Source organism: Silene latifolia, chromosome 11 (assembly GCF_048544455.1).
Source record: "Silene latifolia isolate original U9 population chromosome 11, ASM4854445v1, whole genome shotgun sequence".
Taxonomy (NCBI): domain Eukaryota; kingdom Viridiplantae; phylum Streptophyta; class Magnoliopsida; order Caryophyllales; family Caryophyllaceae; genus Silene; species Silene latifolia.
Window position 1 is genome coordinate 164,871,342 of NC_133536.1, and position 19,849 is coordinate 164,891,190.

The 19,849-nt window shown below is 37.9% G+C and overlaps 2 protein-coding genes and 1 long non-coding RNA gene across 3 annotated transcripts; all 3 read right to left on the reverse strand.

Moving 5' to 3' along the window:
* Nucleotides 1-3,403: 3,403 nt before the first annotated feature.
* LOC141615183 (uncharacterized) lies at nucleotides 3,404-5,920 on the reverse strand. Its single transcript, XR_012529692.1, has 3 exons — nucleotides 5,697-5,920; nucleotides 5,513-5,584; nucleotides 3,404-3,624 (listed from the first exon to the last, which is right to left on the reverse strand). It is a non-coding gene; the product is annotated as an uncharacterized LOC141615183 (long non-coding RNA).
* A 631-nt stretch (nucleotides 5,921-6,551) lies between these two features.
* Nucleotides 6,552-7,330, reverse strand: LOC141615184 (uncharacterized). The gene is made up of 2 exons (XM_074433668.1): nucleotides 6,963-7,330; nucleotides 6,552-6,864 (listed from the first exon to the last, which is right to left on the reverse strand). Exons 1-2 carry the CDS (start codon nucleotides 7,296-7,298, stop codon nucleotides 6,643-6,645), a joined length of 558 nt encoding a protein of 185 aa, XP_074289769.1. The 5' UTR covers nucleotides 7,299-7,330; the 3' UTR covers nucleotides 6,552-6,642.
* Nucleotides 7,331-14,043: 6,713 nt separating this feature from the next.
* LOC141614292 (uncharacterized) lies at nucleotides 14,044-15,135 on the reverse strand. The gene has a single exon (XM_074433051.1). It carries the CDS (start codon nucleotides 15,133-15,135, stop codon nucleotides 14,044-14,046), a length of 1,092 nt encoding a protein of 363 aa, XP_074289152.1.
* Nucleotides 15,136-19,849: the final 4,714 nt, after the last annotated feature.

The following is a 19,849-nucleotide window of genomic DNA, read 5'->3' on the forward strand; positions in this document are numbered from 1 at the left end:
CACATTCCAAATCGAAGATATGGTCAAAAGCAAATCATTTGTATAAATCGAAAATCAAAATACTTTCAAAAACACTAATGAAGAATTTTCAAAAGTATAAGTCTCATTCATGGAACGAAATTGCTCTTGTCGTGCACACAAGAACGCTAACTTTCCAAGTCTAAGACAAATTTAAAACAAAAATCATTCGCCGACAAGCGCAGAACAAGTTATTAAACGTTTCAAATAACGTGTTCTAACATCCGATCAACGTCAAAATCAAAAGAAAAGGCAATTCACTCAAATCCTCTTTTGCAAAGGTCAAAATGGAAATAAAGGTTTCATTTCTAAATTCAAAAGGAAGTCAAATTCCTGAAAATATAATATTAAACTCTTGACAACGAAATCATAAGTAGACCAAAGCTAGTTAGAAATTGAGCACAGTTAAAAGTGGCTCGGGTTTAGCAATTAAAAATCAATATAATGAAGTCATACTCGTAGAACAAAAGGATAACTAAAACAAATTTTCATTTTTGAACTCTTAAAATAGGTAGGGTTTAGTAAAAGTAACATAAACTTTTAACGACGAACCACAAAAAAATGGTAGTTTGAAACGTTTTTGAAATTTTATGAATTGAAAAGTAACTTAGATATCACGAAAACAAGATACGCTAAGAGGGTTCAAACTTAACCAACGAAAGAGATATGATGAACTTCCTAGGAGAAGAGTTGAAATCGAATCTACCAGGCTATCAAAGATTGAATTTCATAGGTTAGCATCAAATTCTAAAGGAGGAGCAAGCATAAACGAGGAAGAGAGGTATGAACGGAAACACTTATGGTCAAAGAGGACGGGAAGTTAGGCAACAAGGAAACACTAGATACTTAAATCTCGAACAACAAAGTCACCCCTGCGGTTCGAAAACTTCCTAACCACTAAACTCATAACCACATAACTCCCAAAAATTTCCTCAAAATACTCACAATTTACTCCTATGCTACCCCGTGGGTCAAGTCACCCCATCACAATTGTGATTCCATAACTCTCAAATGTAAATCATCTATAAACAATTTCCACGAAAGATCAAAACTACTAAAAGAGTTACACACATAACCAACTAACGACTACTAGGAGTTCTCGCTATGGTAAAATCCTAAATCAAAGGTCAAAATCTCAAGGTCTTTATACTTTCTAACGCTCCAAACCAAAATCTTATTCACACCCGAATTCACAAGCCTAAATGATCACATTCCCCAAATCATAAAGACCACCAACCAAAATTAAATGGATTGTCATACGATTTTTCCTATCCAACTCAACTCAAGTTCCACTTATCCAATTTTGACGAAATCAAGGTTTGCAAAGAATCCTCAAGGGCATCACACTCACCCTACAACGTAGCCAACAAAGCCATCACTCCACTAAATAAACAAAGAGTAATAACTAGGTCAAGAAATGATAGGAAATTTCAAAGGGATACATGAACATGACGAGGTGTGAGATTAAAGGAGTCAACAATAAAGGTAACTAGTTAACACCAGCAAGAGACATTAGAATTAGAGAGGTATTCAAGGCAAGGAAACAACAAGTAACTTTTATGCTTAAGAATTAAATCTAATCAAGGTATAAGCGGAGGGAAGGAAGATGATTAATGGTACGAAGGGGGATTTTAGGGCTTAAACCATACGCTTTCTAAAACTTAAGGTTCTCCCTAACAAGGTCACGCCTATTAGGATATTGTACCATCATAACAAAACAACCAAATTCCAAAACATGGGTCGAGGCAATTCATGTCATTCCTTATATGCAAGTCTCTCTTAAAGGGTTACACCTCTATGGCTGATCAAGGTAAAAATAAACGCTCGCTTAAGGGTTGATACATTGGTTAGACTCATTGTTCACCTATCCTATCACATATTAGGATATCCCTAAAGTAAGTCTACCACTCAAGTATAACAACGTCTCTTAATCTCAAGTTCTCGACACAACCTCGATGTTTTAAAAACCAAAGAACGAATTAACAAAGACTTCTCAACCAAATTCTTCAAGGGAAAACTAATATCAAATCACATCACCATTCTATTTGGGACCTTTAACATCTAAGAATGGGTTTTCTTCCAAATTCATATCCTCAACTTATCTCATGTTTACTCTTAAGGTGACGACACTCAACCTACTAAGCTTTCAAATCCCAAACATAAACAACAAAGCCAAGTTCTATAATTTTAATCACATAGGCAACTTATTTCTGACACGAAGAATCCACCAATCAATTATACTTACTTGGTCAAGGAACTAGGCATAAGAATCACTAAGTATTTATCATCACCTTACCTAAGTCTTTTCTGACATCCTGACCTCTCAAAACTGGGGTTAAGGGTCAAAACACAAACAAACTCCACAAAAGCCAACTTATCCGACCGAGTTAACATTCCATAAGGCAAAGATGAAGGTATACACGAGGGGCATTATAAGGAGAAAAGGTACAAAGACAACTCCTAAGATATGGAATAAGAGTTGCGAAAGGCATAGAAGCACACAGATAAGGGAATATGACAAGGCACTCAAAGAGAGGAAGGTATCTTCGAGACGGTAAGGAAATCCTTCAAGAGAAAGAGTTCCTTAAGCAAGATGTTATGGAAGGAGAAACAAAAACATGGGATAGGTCGGGCGGGTACCAACCTAGCTTCCAAGGTAAAGCGAAAGAGAGTTTAGAAAGGAGGGATGAGCATCACGGGATAAAAGTAAGGAAAGGTGGATCAAGGATAGAAAACACACCCATAACGGTGTCGGGAGGAACGGCGGTTCCGACTTGATTCTCGACAAGAGTGACTCTTCTTGGCTCGGCTTCCGGAGCATGAGGGAGAGGAGGAGGGATAGTCTTCTTCTCGGGGCAATTCCTGAAGAGATGTCCGGGCTCCTTGCAATGGTAACACTTCAAGGGTACATCCTAGCATCCAATCCCGGGGTGATAAGCGTAGCTTTTAAGGTGAACAGAAGAGAGTTTCGAAAGAGGATAAGCACCAAGAGATAAAGAATAAGGCAAGATACACAAAGAACGAGAAACATTTTCAAGGAAGTAGAAGCATTCTTTAGAGGTTGAACAAATCTTCAATCCTCAGTAATAGGCACCAAATCTTGATCTTCGTATAGATAAGCTCACGGTCATTGATTCAAGGACACAACAATTATTAAATGACAATCAACAAACATGTTAGTACCTAACAAAGAGCAAACACACTACAGACTACCACCTTAGGTCCTTAAGTCTACCCATCTCTCATTCATTATTCAAGGTCAAGTTCAAGGTTAAATTCGGGGTACACGTGTGTGCGTCGGGAGCAACATATGCTCTGATACCAACTGTGACACCCCTCGATAGGGCATCAAAATAAAAGCGGAAAATACGAGGTTTTTAAAACCTTTTTAAAAGCTTAAAGTGCGAAGTCCACCATAAGCGGTCAAACAAAAATGAAAAGAAAGATAATTAAGTTTTACAATTTAAAACAAGTGCGTTGGGGAAAAGATATCCCACGAATAAACACAAGTCTAACGATAGGTGAGTCTAAGCAACCTATAACTAAGGTCCAAGGGTCAACGTTCTCGCTAGCTCACACGTCTTCCCCATAATCTGCATCACAAACCTGTCATTCATGTAAACATGAACGCCACAGTCAGTGGGGAGTAACTCAGGGTTCTCCCAGCCACAATATGTCAAAATGCACATAAGCAAGAACTTAATTAAACATATTAATCATGCATCATACTTGAATAATATGAACAAGAGAATATAAACGATAATCATAATGAGATAGGCACATTGCATTCTTAATGAGATAGGCACATTGCATTCTTAATGAGATAGGCACATTGCATTCTTAATGAGATAGGCATGGTACATTATATTAAACATGCATTCAAGGTAACCAAAACATGGATATGAGATTAGGCATCGAATCATATGAAGAAGGTAAACAACGGATCAATTGAATGGAAAATACATGGATGGAAACCAATAGCCATTACTTGAAAACCTCTTAACAACCATAGCACGGGACGTGGCTACTAATGTCACATTCATACTTATGGCTTACATCTCACCATAAGAACGGATGGGAACATCAATCCCGGCGATCATATCGCAACTAGAGGCTTGCATCTCACCACTAGTATCCGATAGGACCAAGACTCTCACAAACAAGCATAGAAGACGTGCACTCTCGTATATAAGAACACACCAATGACCGTAACAAGCAAGACATTTACAAAGGCTTTGACTCAAACAAGACAAACCCCTAGACTCCAACCTCCTGGTAGGACGACGATCATAATACGGTCCTAGTCTAAATCTGGATCCAGACTCTCGGGATGGGCGACACCCGATTCGACAAACGATACCAAATCGTATCCAAGACTCGAAACATGGCACGCACTCGTATCCAAAGGTCGAGTAACCTCTAATCGGAAACATGGCACGCACTCGTATCCAAAGGTCCGAAGAAAGGCGGAAGGATATCCTAATTCGGAAACATGGCACGCACTCGTACCAAAGGTCCAAAGAAGGAAAGATAACCCAATCCGGAAACATGGCTCACACTCGTGACCAAAGGTCCGAAAGGGGTAAATAGGGAAAGTCGAGTAGTCACACAATGTAAGCCGTCACACTCCGGTCACAAATACGAGTAACAATGATTGCACAAACATAACGTAAACAATTCATGTTAAGCATGCATAAGTACAAGAGTATAACAAATATCAAGTACTCCCATGATAAAAGAGTCTCAACACATCATACACAAGCATTATAACCAAGGTTAAGATGCATACCCAACAAGAAACTCAAAACCCAATCTATAACAACAAGTTTAGTACTCGACTACAACAAGGGTCAACTTCAAACGGTCATAACTTGAGTTATATACATGATAATGAGGTGAAACCAGTTGGAGGTGATAGCTTATCCTCTTACGGTTCTAACGGTAGGTCATAAGCCTCAAACAAACAAGTAACGAAGAAGTTATGGCCATTTTACGAAAACTGGTCAGGCTTAAACCGCAGCCTGCGATAGTGGCCGGAGCCTGCGGTGGGTGCCGGAGCCTGCGGTGGGTGCCGGAGCCTGCGGTTTTCCCCTGCCACCGGACTGTTTGCACGACAATTTCCTACCCTTTCCGAAAGTCGATTTCTACCAATTTTTCATCCCAAATTCCTCTTAAATATACATGTTAACACAATAATACCTAATAGAAACCACAAGAATGTAATTATCACACATCTTGATGAATTCAAGCACAAGATTTTGACCCAAAATCAAACAATTAATTCATCCAAACATCACAACTTTACCCAATTGAAAATCAATGTAACAACATGCTTAAAACTCTTCAACCAACCATGAGATGGTTGTTCATACAAACTCATTCAACAACATACATGTGAAACAAGAAAAGATTCAAACTTTAACATACATATGAACAAACTACAAAATATAAACACACAAATTTGACATAATGTCGAGTAACCCATCACCGTTACCTTTTTGCTCTTAATCTCTATTGTAATCGTCTCACAAGCAAGAATCCACTTCCGGGTCAACTAAACTTTCTCCTAAACATAAGAAAACACCAAATAAGACTAAAAATCGAAACTAGAAAAAGGGGTACCATGAGAAATTGGCTCGACAGCCCCATTAAAGGAGGAAAGGTAGTTCTTTTCTTACCTAGAAAGAAGGAGGGCGATGAGAGGAAGAGATATGCGCGAAAATCACTTAGTTTGGATAAGAATTGAGCAAGTTATGGTGATTTTAGGGTTGAGAGCAAAGGGTTAACAATGGTGGAGAGGTTGTTGGGGGAAATTTCAGAAATTAGAATGAGGGAGATGAAGTTGTGAGGTGTTAGGTGAGGGTTTTATGAAAAGAAAAGAGAAGGAGAAAAGGCCCATAAGTTATAAAAAGCCTAACAACTCAAATTGAGTCAGTCTCTACTAGAAATTACGTCTCAAGCCCATTACAACTCAAGACGGGAAATATCATTATTATTATTATTATTATTATTATTATCCGACCAAATATTTATTTTTGTATAAGATAAGCTTTAAAAATATAATATTTATAAAAATCATGTTTAATAATGAAATTAATTAAATTAAATAATTTAAAATATAAACAAGACAATAGAACGGTTAATTAAATTATAATTGTCAAAATGGAAAATTCGCGGGTGTTACAGTAACTTGCGATCGTTTTGTGTCGTGGTTGACTGAAGATCATTTAACAATAACAAAAAAGTTGAATATAGCATGTCAAGATGAAGGTGATGATGCATCAAGTGGAAATGTCATGAAAGAGCAAGTGATAGGTATAAAAAAGGAGATTTCGGAAATGACAAGGATGATGAAGTTTTATTTCAAGTGTATCTTGTATTTGTTTGTTTTCATTATGTTGGCCATTGTCATGAAGTAGTTACTATTTCCAGAAATGTATGAATTTGCATCAGTTGCTATGTATTCAAGAAATTTAAGAAATTTAAGAAATTTCAGAATTTAAAACCGTCATGTTTTTTGAAATAAACAACGTTCAAATAGTCAACTAACATAATCATCCAACATAAAAAATGTCTTCAAAAACGTACAACATAAATGAAAACAAACACAAACTAGTCTCCCGACTACTTATCATCCTCTTCATCGCTATCAGTGTACACACCATCTGCTCTACGCTGAACAACATCACCGGGTGTTTGACGAGGTCCTCGCTGACGTATGATATCCCCAGCCCTCTCAATCAATGGGTCGACGTTCTTCATCATCTTGCGGAGGAAGGCAAGCTGTTTCTTGTCATCCTTAATTTTTTTGGCCTCGTAAAACTGAAACATTACAGCACGTGCAGTCTGCAAATTGACAAGAACAACTAAAACATTATAAACATTATCGAGGAACAGTAAGAAAGTTAAACAATAATTACAAGAACTGTAAGTAATATTATTACCTCAGCAGGGATATCAAAATCCTCATGTGGCGCGGGGGCGTCACGGTGGTCGGGATCAATGATCAACGGGTGAGAATTCCCATTATACCAAGTCACATAATCTGGCTCCGTCTCACCCGGGAAACTAACTGGTCTCGATTTACGAGAAAGCTGAACCACGTGATCCTCCCAGCAATCCCAAAGATGATCAGTCTCCGCAACCCCAGCCCTAACCTCGTACCCTATCCCCGAAGCTGGACGATGCGCTGTCAATCTCATAATGGGATTGGGTATGATCTGCACATACCCAAACTGTCGTAAACACCGATCAGGCTGGTACGGCTCCGCTATGTCCATGAAACGAATACAACCGGTATACAAAGTACGAGGATGATATCTTTGCTCCGACGCGGCCCGTACGGATCCCACCTAATGGAAGCACAAGTAAGCCCATCTAACAACCTCCGATACTCCAACAATTTCTCCGCATTTTGAGCGAAGGGACCAACGGATCTCCAAGAACACGACCGAGGCTGAGTAGGGTCAATTGCCAAAGGTGGACCGGGTCTGAACATAGGAAAATACTCATAGATCCACGATTGCAACAAAGTCAAGCAACCACCAATAGTCTTCACACAAGCACGTGAAGCCACCCCCAACTGTCGGTACATGAAGGCAAGTACACCGGCTCCCCAAGCGTAGTGGTGTACACCATCAGCATCATACACTAAAGAAAACAACTGAGGACGTAACCTATCACCTGATTTGTCGACAAAAAGTGTCGACCCCAACACCACAGCCAAAAACCCCTGAGCAAAAACAACATCACAATTAGCTCTCGCCGTTTCACAAACTGCATCTACCAATATACCCCCACTCTTGTAAATAGGGACCTTCTTCTTAGAGTTTAACGACAACCTCAACTGCTCTGATGAAATCCCAAAAAAGCCACAAACATGCATAAGGGGATCCGCCAACGTCCCGTCATTATTCTCCACCTTACAACAGTTACCATCAACCCGAACGCCTAAGATCTGCGCAACATCGTGAAGGAGTATGGACATCTCCCCAAAAGGCATGTGAAAACTGTTGGTGTCGGGTTGCCATCTCTCAACAAAAGCAGAAATAAGGGGCATGTTATAATTCTCGGCCATGGAATCTAATAGGTGAGAAAGACCAGTACCGTCATAAACAGTCTTAACGGCCGGAGGGAGTTGCCAACAACTCAACAACCTCGTCTTACCAAACCGGTGGTAACCCGTCAAAACTGGTCGACCGACCTCATTAGGAGTCGACCATAAGGTGTTGGCAATGTGGCCCCCAAAGCTAGGAATCACGTGGGGAAAGTCAGGACCACCAGGAACACAATGATCGATCAACCAAGAGACATCCTTACCCGACTTCTTCTTCGGAGCCACCACACTACTAGAACTACCATCCGACCTCCGCTGGAAACGCCCCTCCTCATTCCGTCTACGTGGCACCCTACGCACTCGCTCAATACCCGCCTCCTCCTCACCTATCACATCACCAGACCGAACCAGCTCCTCCTCCACCCGCTCATCAGTCCACGAATCGGTACTACCATCTCCAACCTCAGACTCAAACTGGAGCCCCTTTCGAGCTCGAACTTGACGGTCATTTCCTCCACCGGCCATCTATTCAAAAAATAAAACAAAGAATTTATAAATATAAGTTTAAGTAAATTAAAAATTAAAAAAAAAAAAAACAAAATAACCCGGAACGGGGTTTATTAATAATAATTAATTAATATTTTACGTAAACTAAACGAGACGCAACAAAAACATATTTACAACAACTTGATTACTTAAATTAATAAAACAAAGACGGAAATAATATAAGTTTATTAGTAATAATTATATTTATATTTATAAATATAAGTTTAAGTTAATTAAAAAATAATAAAAAAAAAATATCCCCATAAGGTGTTTATTAGTAATAATTAATTAATATTTCACGTCGACAAAACGAGACGGAAATAATATATATTTACAACGACTTCGGCACGGACGACAATTATTATTAATAATTTATTACTTTATAACGATAACAAAATAAGACGGAAAAAAATTTATTTAAAAAAAACAAAAAAAAAGTATCGAGAAATTATAAAACAAAAAAAAAAAAAAAAAAACCGTGTAAATTGGGCCAGACGAAGGATTTCTTCGTCCAAAGCCTATCACAGACGAGAGAATCCTTCGTCCACAGCCCATAACAGACGAGAGGATTCTTCGTCTGGGCCTGGTGTTGGACGAAGAACTCCCTCGTCCAGGCCCAGTTCATGCGTGTTACTTTTTTTTTTTTTTTTTTTGTCTCGATTAATTGATACGATAATTGCGTTTGATTGTAATCACGTACGATAACGACTAAATCCGATTGAAATCATAGCACCTATCCTAATTCCGTCACTAATTTGGCATCTATCCTAATTCCGTCACAAATTTACAACCTTAACAAAATACTACAAAAAAAAATTTAATAGTAATCACATACCTTGTTGAATGTTTGAATTCGTGACGGAAATTATGCGGTCGATACGTTTTTTTGTTGAAATTTGAGTCGGGTTTTTTTTTTTCAAAATTTCGAATGTGAAAGGTTGTTATTGAATAAAATGGAAATTATAAGGGGGAGTGTGAGGGAGGGGCAAATTAGGAAGTTCATTAAAATTGTCGACGATATTTAGTAATTTGTCGACGACCTTTAGCAGCCAGGATATATAGTACAAGAGTATATCTATAATATGGTAATAGAATATATCCTAAAGATACGGTAATATATGGACATCCATATAATATCTCTAGATATTTCGTAACACTCCCCCTTGGATGTCCATCATCGGAGAAAATGCCTCGTTAAAACCTCTACTAAAAAAACCCTATGAGACAAAAATCTAATAAAGGAAAAAGAGTACAATAATCTCCATAATACGCACTAAGTGTTGCCTCATTAAAAACCTTGCCTGGAAAACCCAGTGAGACAAAATCATGGCTAAGGGAAAAATAGTGCAACGCGTATTTACTCCCCCTCATTAAAACATCGCTTGACATCCTTGAGACGACGTAGCCCAAGTTGATTGATTAGCTTCTCAAATGTCTTGCTCGGAAGTGCCTTGGTAAAAATGTCTGCGAGATTTTCACTAGAGCGGATTTGTTGAATGCTAATGACACCATCTTTTTGAAGATCATGAGTAAAAAAAAAATTCGGCAAAATGTACTTCGTTCTATCACCCTTGATGAATCCTGCCTTGAGTTGAGCGATGCATGCAGTATTATCTTCATGTAAAATAGTTGGTGATTTATTTCTTGGAGATAGATCGCATGATCCTTCAATATGATGAATAACTGATCTCAACCATACACATTCTCGACTAGCTTCATGAATTGCTAACAACTCGGCATGATTTGAAGAAGTGGCGGCTATAGTTTGCTTCACAGAGCGCCATGAGATAGGAGTATTACCACATGTAAACACATAGCCAGTTTGCGAACGACCATTATGTGGCTCAGAAATATAACCTGCATCTGCAAAACCAACTAACTCTGTTTTGCATTTATTAGAATAATATAAACCCATATCAGACGTACCTTGAAGATAACGGAGTAAATGCTTGACTCCATTCCAATGCCTTTGAGTTGGAGAAGAGCTATATCTTGCTAAGAGATTTACTGAAAAAGATATGCCGGGTCGAGTATGACTAGCAAGATACATCAAAGCTCCAATTGCACTCAAGTACGGTACTTCAGGACCAAGGACTTTCTCATTTGCTTCACGAGGTCGAAACGGGTCATTCTTCAGATCAAGTGTTCTTACAACCATAGGAGTATTCAACGAATGTGCTTTATCCATTTTAAACTGTTTTAGCACTTTATCAATATAGGTCCCTTGATGTAACAAAATTCCATTGTCAAGATGTTCAATTTGCAGACCAAGACAAAATTTTGTCTTTCCTAAATCTTTCATCTCAAATTCTTTCTTCAAACATTCGACGGCTTTTGTAATTTCTTCAGAAGTTCCAACAATATTAAGATCATCAACATAAACAGCAATAATCACAAATCCGGATTTTGACCTCTTTATGAATAGACACGGACAAATAGGGTCATTTTTATAACCTTGTTTTAATAAATATTCACTAAGACGGTTATACCACATACGCCCGGATTGTTTCAAACTATACAAAGATTTGTTTAGCTTGATTGAATATTGCTCTCTTGGACTTGATTTTAATGTGTCGGGAAGCTTAAAACCTTCAGGGAGTTTCATGTATATATCATTATCAAGTGAGCCATATAAATAAGCTGTAACAACGTCCATAAGACGTAAATCAAGTCCTTCCCTTATAGCCAGACTAATCAGATATCGAAAAGTAGTTGCATCCATTACAGGAGAATATGTCTCTTCATAATCAATACCAGGTCTTTGTGAAAAACCTTGTGCAACTAAACGAGCCTTATATCTGACTATCTCGCCTTTTTCATTTCTTTTTCGCACAAACACCCATTTGTAGCCTACTGGCTTTATTCCATTGGGTGTGCGAATTACTGACCCAAACACTTCTCGTTTAGCCAGTGATTTTAATTCTGCTTCAATAGCATCTTTCCATTTAGGCCAATCAATTCTACGTCTGCACTGATCAACAGACTTTGGTTCATGATCCTCATTTTCATGCATGATATCAAGCGCTACATTAAATGCAAAAACATCATCATCGACGTCGACTTTGTTTCGGTTTCATGTTTTTCTAGACATGACATAATTTATCGAGATCTCTTCACAATTTTTATTTTCAGGTACCTGAATCTCTTCTAGATTAATATTATCAGTCATGTCTCCAAGCTTTTCAAGGGGATTTTCAAAAGCTATCTTATCCTCAACATTGCCATTATCAACTTTTGCTCCTTTTTGTTTTCAAGGATTTTTATCTTTGGAACCAATAGGTCTACCACGCTTCATGCGTGCTTCAGACTCATTTGCAATTGAAAGTCCTTCAGGGACATTAATTTTAGCTGGAGCATTTACAGCTGGTATATGAGATTTTATCACTCCTTTTGGATCAGTGAAGGCATTTGGCAGTTAGTTTGCTAACCGTTGTAAATGAATTATACTTTGAACTTCAAGTTCACATTCTTTAGTACGAGGATCTAAATGCGATAATGATAATTCATGCCAACTTATCTCTTTTACCAGTTGCTTATTTTCTCCCCCTAATGTTGGGAAAAGTGATTCATCAAAATGACATCAGCAAAACGGGCCGTAAATAAATCTCCTGTAGATGGCTCTAAAAATTTAATAATTGATGGAGATTCGAACCCAATATATATTCCCAACCTTCTTTGGGGTCCCATCTTTGTACGTTGTGGTGGACTAATTGGAACATATACACCACAACCAAAAATTCTTAGATGAGAAACATTTGGTTCGTGACCAAAAGCCAACTTTAGGGGAGATGATTTATGATAACTCGTTGGTCTGATGCGAATTAGTGCTGCTGCATGTAAAACAGCATGCCCCCATGCCGAAATAGGCAATTTAGAACTTATAAGCATTGGTCTCGCAATTAATTGAATGCATTTTATTAATGACTCAGCAAGACCATTTTGAGTGTGAACATGTGCTACAGGATGTTCAACACTTATCCCAATAGACATACAATAATCATCAAAAGTTTGTGAACTAAATTCACCAAATATTGTCAAAACGAATAGTCTTAATGGGATAATCTGGATAGTGAGCTCTTAATCTTATCAATTGAGCTAGTAATCTTGCAAACGCTAGGTTGCGAGTTGATAACAAGGATACGTGTGACCATCTAGTTGATGCATCAATTAATACCATAAAGTATCGAAATGGTCCACTTGGTGGATTTATAGGTCCACAAATATCACCTTGTATCCTTTCCAGAAATGTAAGGGATTCATTCCCTATCTTTGTAGGTGATGGCCTAATAATCAATTTGCCTTGTGAACAAGCGGCGCATGAAAACTCACTAGTTTGAAGAATCTTATGATTCTCTAATAAATGTCCACGTGAATTTTCAATAATTTTTCGCATCATTAATGATCCGGGATGGCCAAACCGGTCATGCCAAACAATAAACTTGTTTTTATCTGTAAACTTTTGGTTTACTAGTGCATGAGATTCAACTGCACAAATTTTCATATAATACAAGCCAGAAGATAACGCTTGTAGTTTTTCCAACACACTTTTCTTGTTCAAATTTGAACGTGTGATATATAGGTATTCAACCCCATTCTCATTTGCTGTCTCAACATGAAATCCATTTCTATGGATATCATTAAAACTTAGCAAATTTCTTTTTGACTTAGGAGAGTACAAAGCCTCCTGTATTTCAATATTTGTTCCATTAGGTAACAAAATATTAGCTCTTCTTGAGCCTTCAATTAGTTCTGTACTACCAGCAATTGTACAAACATTTGTCTTTTCCTTTTTAAAACAAGTAAAATATTTCTTATTTTAAAAATTGTGTGCGTAGTCGCACTATCCGCGAGGCATACATCTCCATGTGTAGCTCCCATAATCTTCATAAGATAAATTATATGTAATAAGATATATGCGTAAAATAATGTAAAATTACTCCATATATGCATATATATAAAAAAAAACAGTTAATAAAAATACTAAACATGTTACGTATTTATAATAATGGAAGATTGTGTCCACTTTATTGATTGGTCAAAATGAATAACATAATCATACAGGTGTAAAACTAAATAGTACGTGCACCTACGTAATGCTTGCTAATTAAGCAAATAGGTACGTAAATCTTGTGTGTCTAACATTTAATAAAACAAATCAGTGACGTCAATCCTGTGTGTCTCACTTTGCAGTCCTTTTACGAGATAGTTGTACGTAATAAATTGTCTAACATTTAATAAAACAATGGTACGTAAACTCTAAAACCTTAAGCATGCACTATGATATAAATTTGCTTAACATAAATAAAACTATTCGTAATATCCATTAAATAAAGTTAACACTCATACTTGATAATATCCGAAAACAAAGAACGAATAGTAGCTAAATTGAACGAAAATAAATAACTTAAGTAATACTAATAAATTTAGTCCAATTTCGGGACACTTCCATCGCCAATCAAAGGGTCAACTTCTCCATTAGGATCAAAGGTCATAAAATCTGAGATGTCCAAATCCATAAATTTGCCAGATACGAAAGGTAGATTGTTATCACCATCAGCATAATTTGTCTCAAAATTTTCATGCTCAGCAGCAAAATTTGCTTCAATATTCTTCCCTTTATTATTTTTCTGAGACTGCTTGTAAAGATCAACAAGATGTTGCGGCGTACGACAAGTATTAATCCAATGTCCTGTACTACCACAACGGTAACATGGATTTTCACCAGTTTTCTTTATCTTATCATGTGGACGATCTTTTGGTTCCCCCTTTCGGTGAGAATACGATCTTTTAAATTTTCCACCTCTACCACCACGACAATTGTTTCGTCCTCGTCCACGTCCACGGCCACTACCTCTAGTGTGACCCGAATATTTATTTGTCGCATTCTCTATATGTAATGGACCAGAAACGGTCGCATTCACTTCTGGAAATGGATCAGTGCCAGTAGGACGGGACTGGTGGTTTTTTAACAGGATTTGATTATTTTGCTCAGCCACCAATAAGCATGAAACTAGTTCAGAGTATTTTTTAAATCCTCTCTGACGATATTGCTGTGAAAGCAGCAATTGTGAACTATGAAAAGTCTGATATGTTTTTTCCAACATATCTGCATCAGATATCTTTTCTCCACACAAAGTTAACTGTGAAGCGATTCTGTGCATGGCTGAGTTATACTCAATAACGGATTTGAAATCCTGTAACCTTAGGTGAATCCAGTCAAATTTTGCTTTAGGAAGAATTACTGTTGTAAGATGGTCATACCTTTCTTTCAGATTTTGCCATAAGATCAAAGGATCTTTCACAGTCAAATATTCATATTTGAGTCCCTCATGGAGGTGACGACGGAGAAAAATTAGGGACTTGGCCTTATCTTGTTCGGATGCTGTATTCCCAACTTTAATAGCATCACCAAGGGCATAAGACTTAAGATACATCTCGGCATCTAACACCCATTCAGAATAATTACTTCCAGAGATATCCAAGTCCGCAAAATCAAGTTTGCTTAAATTTGACATGATTAAACTATCAAGAAAATAAAACAAGTTAATTTAATATGATTAAAACAAATAAGATATAAATAAACGATTGACAATTAATAAAAACAATATAAATACATAATGATTAATAGACAAAATATGACGTGTAAAGTTAACAAAGCTAAGTGTAGTAGTGCATGTGAATTGCCGCCAAAGACAAGTTACATGTAAATCGTTTCGGTGAATAGTTCTTACTAAAGAGAGTCGTGTAAAAAAAATGCGGCAACAATAGTAATTAGGTAAAATTCCGTTTTTTCTTAATAAACACTACTCCCTCCATTCAACTCCACTTTGCAACTTTGGTTTTTACACGGATATTAAGAAGCGGATTAAAAAAGTATTAAAAGTACATGGGGAAAGAGAAAGAAGAGGTTAAAAATATTAAAATAACATAATGGTGGGGTTTTATGGTGGGTTTGGGTGGCATTTTTTGTAAATAAAGATTTTCAATAAGGATAGAATTGTCATTTTTTTAGCCAAATAAGGAAACCTGTAAAGTGGAGTTGAATGGACGGAAATGGAATACATGTAAAGTGGAGTTGAATGGAGGGAGTATGTTTCTATGAGAATAAAATTAAAATCATGAGGTCTTACCAAGTTCTTGCCGTTTCGGTGAATAAAATATAAACTAGGGTTAGAGATTCGTGCTGATAACGTTTTATGAATAATAGAGAGTTATGAGAGAATATAGAGTGCAGAAAGGTATTCAGCTTTATTCATATGAAGGGTATATATAGTACAAGAGTATATCTATAATATGGTAATAGAATATATCCTAAAGATACGGTAATATATGGACATCCATATAATATCTCTAGATATTTCGTAACACTTTACTTATATTTCACTAAACTGAAATAATTCACCCTTTTATATTTTGTGATAAACAAAGCGTCTTACTTGTGACGGGCTAATCTCGTCACAAGCTGAAGACCTCTCACAAAAAGGGAGAGGAACAAAGTGAGGCACCCCCATGTGCTCCCCCACTCACCTCTCATGGGTATTTTGTGAGAGAAAATGGTATCCGTCACAAGCTTGTTACGGATATCGCCGTATTCAATGAGATTTTGTGATAAAATATATGGGAATGTCATCATTAGAACAAAAGCATAATATTTGATTTTGCATCGACTGAATCAAATACAAATAAAATGAAAATAACACGATAAAAAGTAATGATCACAATGATGAACGAAAGCCTCTATTTAAACACAAAATAAATATGGAGTTCATCGAGTTTCGCAAAATTATAGGCTTTTTGGTACAATGGAATTCATTGATGATGATAGATGATGTTATTAAAAGTGTAAAAATAGGAGAGCAGTAGTTTTAGTACAAAGTACTCCTCCCAGTTACTATAATGTTCCCTCTTTCTCGAAACGGATTATTCAACTAATGTTCCATTTTCTATTTTTAGAAACTTTTACTCTTATTTTATTCATTCCTATCACCGAACCCCACACAACTCTTTTACTCCTATTTTATTACTTTTCTTTATGTTTTGGCCCCACAATTCTTTATTTAACTAATAATTCATCCCTCTTTCTTATCACCAACCCCATACAACTCTTTTACTCCCATTTTAATACTTTTTCTTAAATATTGTGCTCATATTAAATGGGAATAATATAGTAACTGGGAGGGAGTAATAAACTGGAAAGTGAAAAGGTGTGGGTGCGAATAAGGAGCATGTGAATAAGGTAGGTACTAGGTAGTGTAAAACTAACGGAGGAGTAGTGGAATAGTGATGTATTTCAGCCCTCAGGTTTGTTAATGGAGTGTATATGTCAATTTTTTTTTTCTTTTATTCAAAAATACACAGTACTGACCAACTTAACAATGTTAATGTTGAGCTCAGACGAAAGAAACATAGAGAGAGAAAACATGAGAGAGAAACACTCTCAATTTTCCAAGAATTGGAGTAGATCTGGAAAATATTTCCTTGATCTTCTTTCCTAACCATTCCTTTTTTAGCTTCAATTCCCTTCTTCACAACTATTTTTTCTCATCTTCATCTTCATGGTTGTTTAGATTTCTTTTCATTTATTTTTTTGATTTTCTCCTTCTTAAAGACTAGACTTTAATTTACTCTCCATTCTAGCCTAGGAGAGTTTATTCTAGTCATTTATCTGAGTTAATGAAGGTTTAAATGAAGGAGATAAAACATTATTTCAAGAGTTTTTCATTGCACCTAATTAATTCATGGTTGATGACTTGATGATAGAAATGTAAGTATATGATCTGGTTTGGAACTCAGAGCATTTACGTTTTGGATTCTGAGATCTAGAAATTTTTCTATTAAATCTAGATTTTTTTTCCAATACAGTAACTTTGGAAGTATTTGTTTAAGTTTATTTTTTATTTTATTCTTTTATTCTTTGTTTGGGGAGTTAATAGTTGTAACACCCCCGTACACCAGAACGCCTTACCAAGGACCATTCTAGTGTATGAAGGTGTTACCATCTCGGTTTCCCGAGGAAGTAGATCAAATTAGACAATAAAAGAACAACTATAAAAGGTTAATGTACCATATACAATATAACTCAATACAACCTATTAATACCAAAGATAAAACTACAACAACTCATGACACAGCTCTTCTAGACTGGTAACGTGATGACTCGATCCCTCCGATCCTAGCAGCCACAATCCACAGTACCTGTTAAGCCAACTGCTCACCATCCCCGAATGGATCACCGCAGGTTTTACAAAACAACAACGGGGTCAGTATTACTCAAACAACATAAGGCAAGCAATAAGGTAACTAGCTGATCATCCACACTCCCCGGTCTCCCGATCTCACATAGTAACCGACTACACACCGAGGCGTGTAGCCCTGCCAGATTACCCATCGCAACAGGTAATCCACGCCACCAGTGGGTGACCGCAGCCGATCCCACCAAGTCCAGCTCATCAACGAGCGACTAAAACAAATCCTTGTCCCTTAATGTACACATCCCCTCCTGTGGCGGGTTCCACGGAAGGCGAACTAGGGTGTGAAGCCACTCCCGCAAGTGACTCCACCACAATCACAACACACAACATCACAGCTGTCACAACCTCTCCACACCAACACCGTCACAACAACGCCCATACTCCGATGATCAGCAATTATCAATAATCATGAAACAATCATGCCATAACAATTAACATAAAAACTGAGTAGGAAACCCTACCTCGTCGCAAAGCATCTAAGACATCCATACACAGCCACGCACGACTCCAATAAGCACCCTAACAATGATAACCACCTCCTATTACACAACTATACTCAAATAATCACCCAAAAGAACACAAGGCAGAGACTTACCTAATAATACGCATCGGCGGTGACATAGACGGCCACCACACATGTCATCCTTCCCTAGCGAATCCCGTCCTTCCCATGGTGGAGGTTTAGGCTATATACATTAGAGTGTGAGGAGATGGGGTGATAGGAGAGGAAGATAGGCTAGGGTTAGAGAAAGAGAAACTGTCGAGGAAATGGGAAATGAAATGAATCTCGCGAACTTGCATTTTATAATAACGTGTCGACAGCAGCCATACTCGGTCGAGTACGGGAGTACTCGGCCGAGTAGACTCTACTCGGTCGAGTATAGGTGATACTCGGCCGAGTAGCCTCGCCAGGTCGAGTAAACACTCCTATAAAGCTCATGTTACAAGCCTGATCCTCACCCATTCATCCCTAAGGTCTGTTTGGTCAACAAGGTCGGTCACGAGTTCTTAAATATCCCGGGTATTACAGTCTTCCCCCCTTAAAAGGAACTTCGTCCCCGAAGTTCAGTCCACACTCCGCTCAACTCAGGGTCACGCACTGTGACACCCTCCACCTACCTAAAGGTGTACGGCCTCAAACCGTTCTGACACTACCGCCACACCACATTACTCATGCAACAATTATATACCACAGCTATTCCTCCAAGCAATACCAATCACTAACTATTACACATAACTTACGGAAATTAATGAATTCATCCGCACTCTCTTGTTAAAAGCAATACTGATGGGGCATATTCTGCACCGCTGACCAAGTCAATATATTGAGCAAGATCAAAGATATCCACAACAAGTCAACGACTCAGACAGCCTAGCCGATGCAACCCATCGGCTGTCACACCTGGTCTCGGCCGGCAACCGATCGGCCGGGACACATATCCGCGTACTCATATCCAAGACCCTCGGCCGGCCTGCCATGGGTCCAGCGGCCGAGGGTAGAACGGTCTTTCCACCTGCTAGCCACTTGGCCACTTGGCCACTACGTGACAAAAGGGGAAAGTCTATAAATTCTCCTCAACCCTCATTGAGGAAAGGATCGACAAATTAACCTAAGAATCACTATTCATCTGGTAATATCCTCCTTATCTCTCTACAATACATCCTTAGCCGAGTAATAACAACTTATCCCACTAAGTTCACTGACTTGAGCGTCGGAGTGAGTACGCTTGGCACAAAGCCAAGCCCTCAGTTCGTTCATTGTTGCAGGTGAGGCCGAGAGGAACGATAGAGACGTAAGGGATCCAACTCGAGACATCATTCTACAAGCCACGGGTGGTAACAATACTTGCTCTGGAATTACACCCGGAACAATTGGCGCCGTCTGTGGGGAAAGACACTAGAAGCTAGTCACATTCATTCCCAAACAAAAAAATATACACAAAAAACCCACCCCCAAAGCCAAGAAGATGTCGAAAGA

Excerpts from the sequence above, each read along its gene's own strand:
- LOC141615184 (XM_074433668.1), bottom strand. The coding sequence starts at position 7,298 with ATGGACATAGCGGAGCCGTACCAGCCTGATCGGTGTTTACGACAGTTT. Across the intron at positions 6,865-6,962 it reads ATTTTGATATCCCTGCTGAG|ACTGCACGTGCTGTAATGTT; the intron begins GTAATAATATTA and ends GTCAATTTGCAG.
- LOC141614292 (XM_074433051.1), bottom strand. The coding sequence starts at position 15,135 with ATGTCAAATTTAAGCAAACTTGATTTTGCGGACTTGGATATCTCTGGA.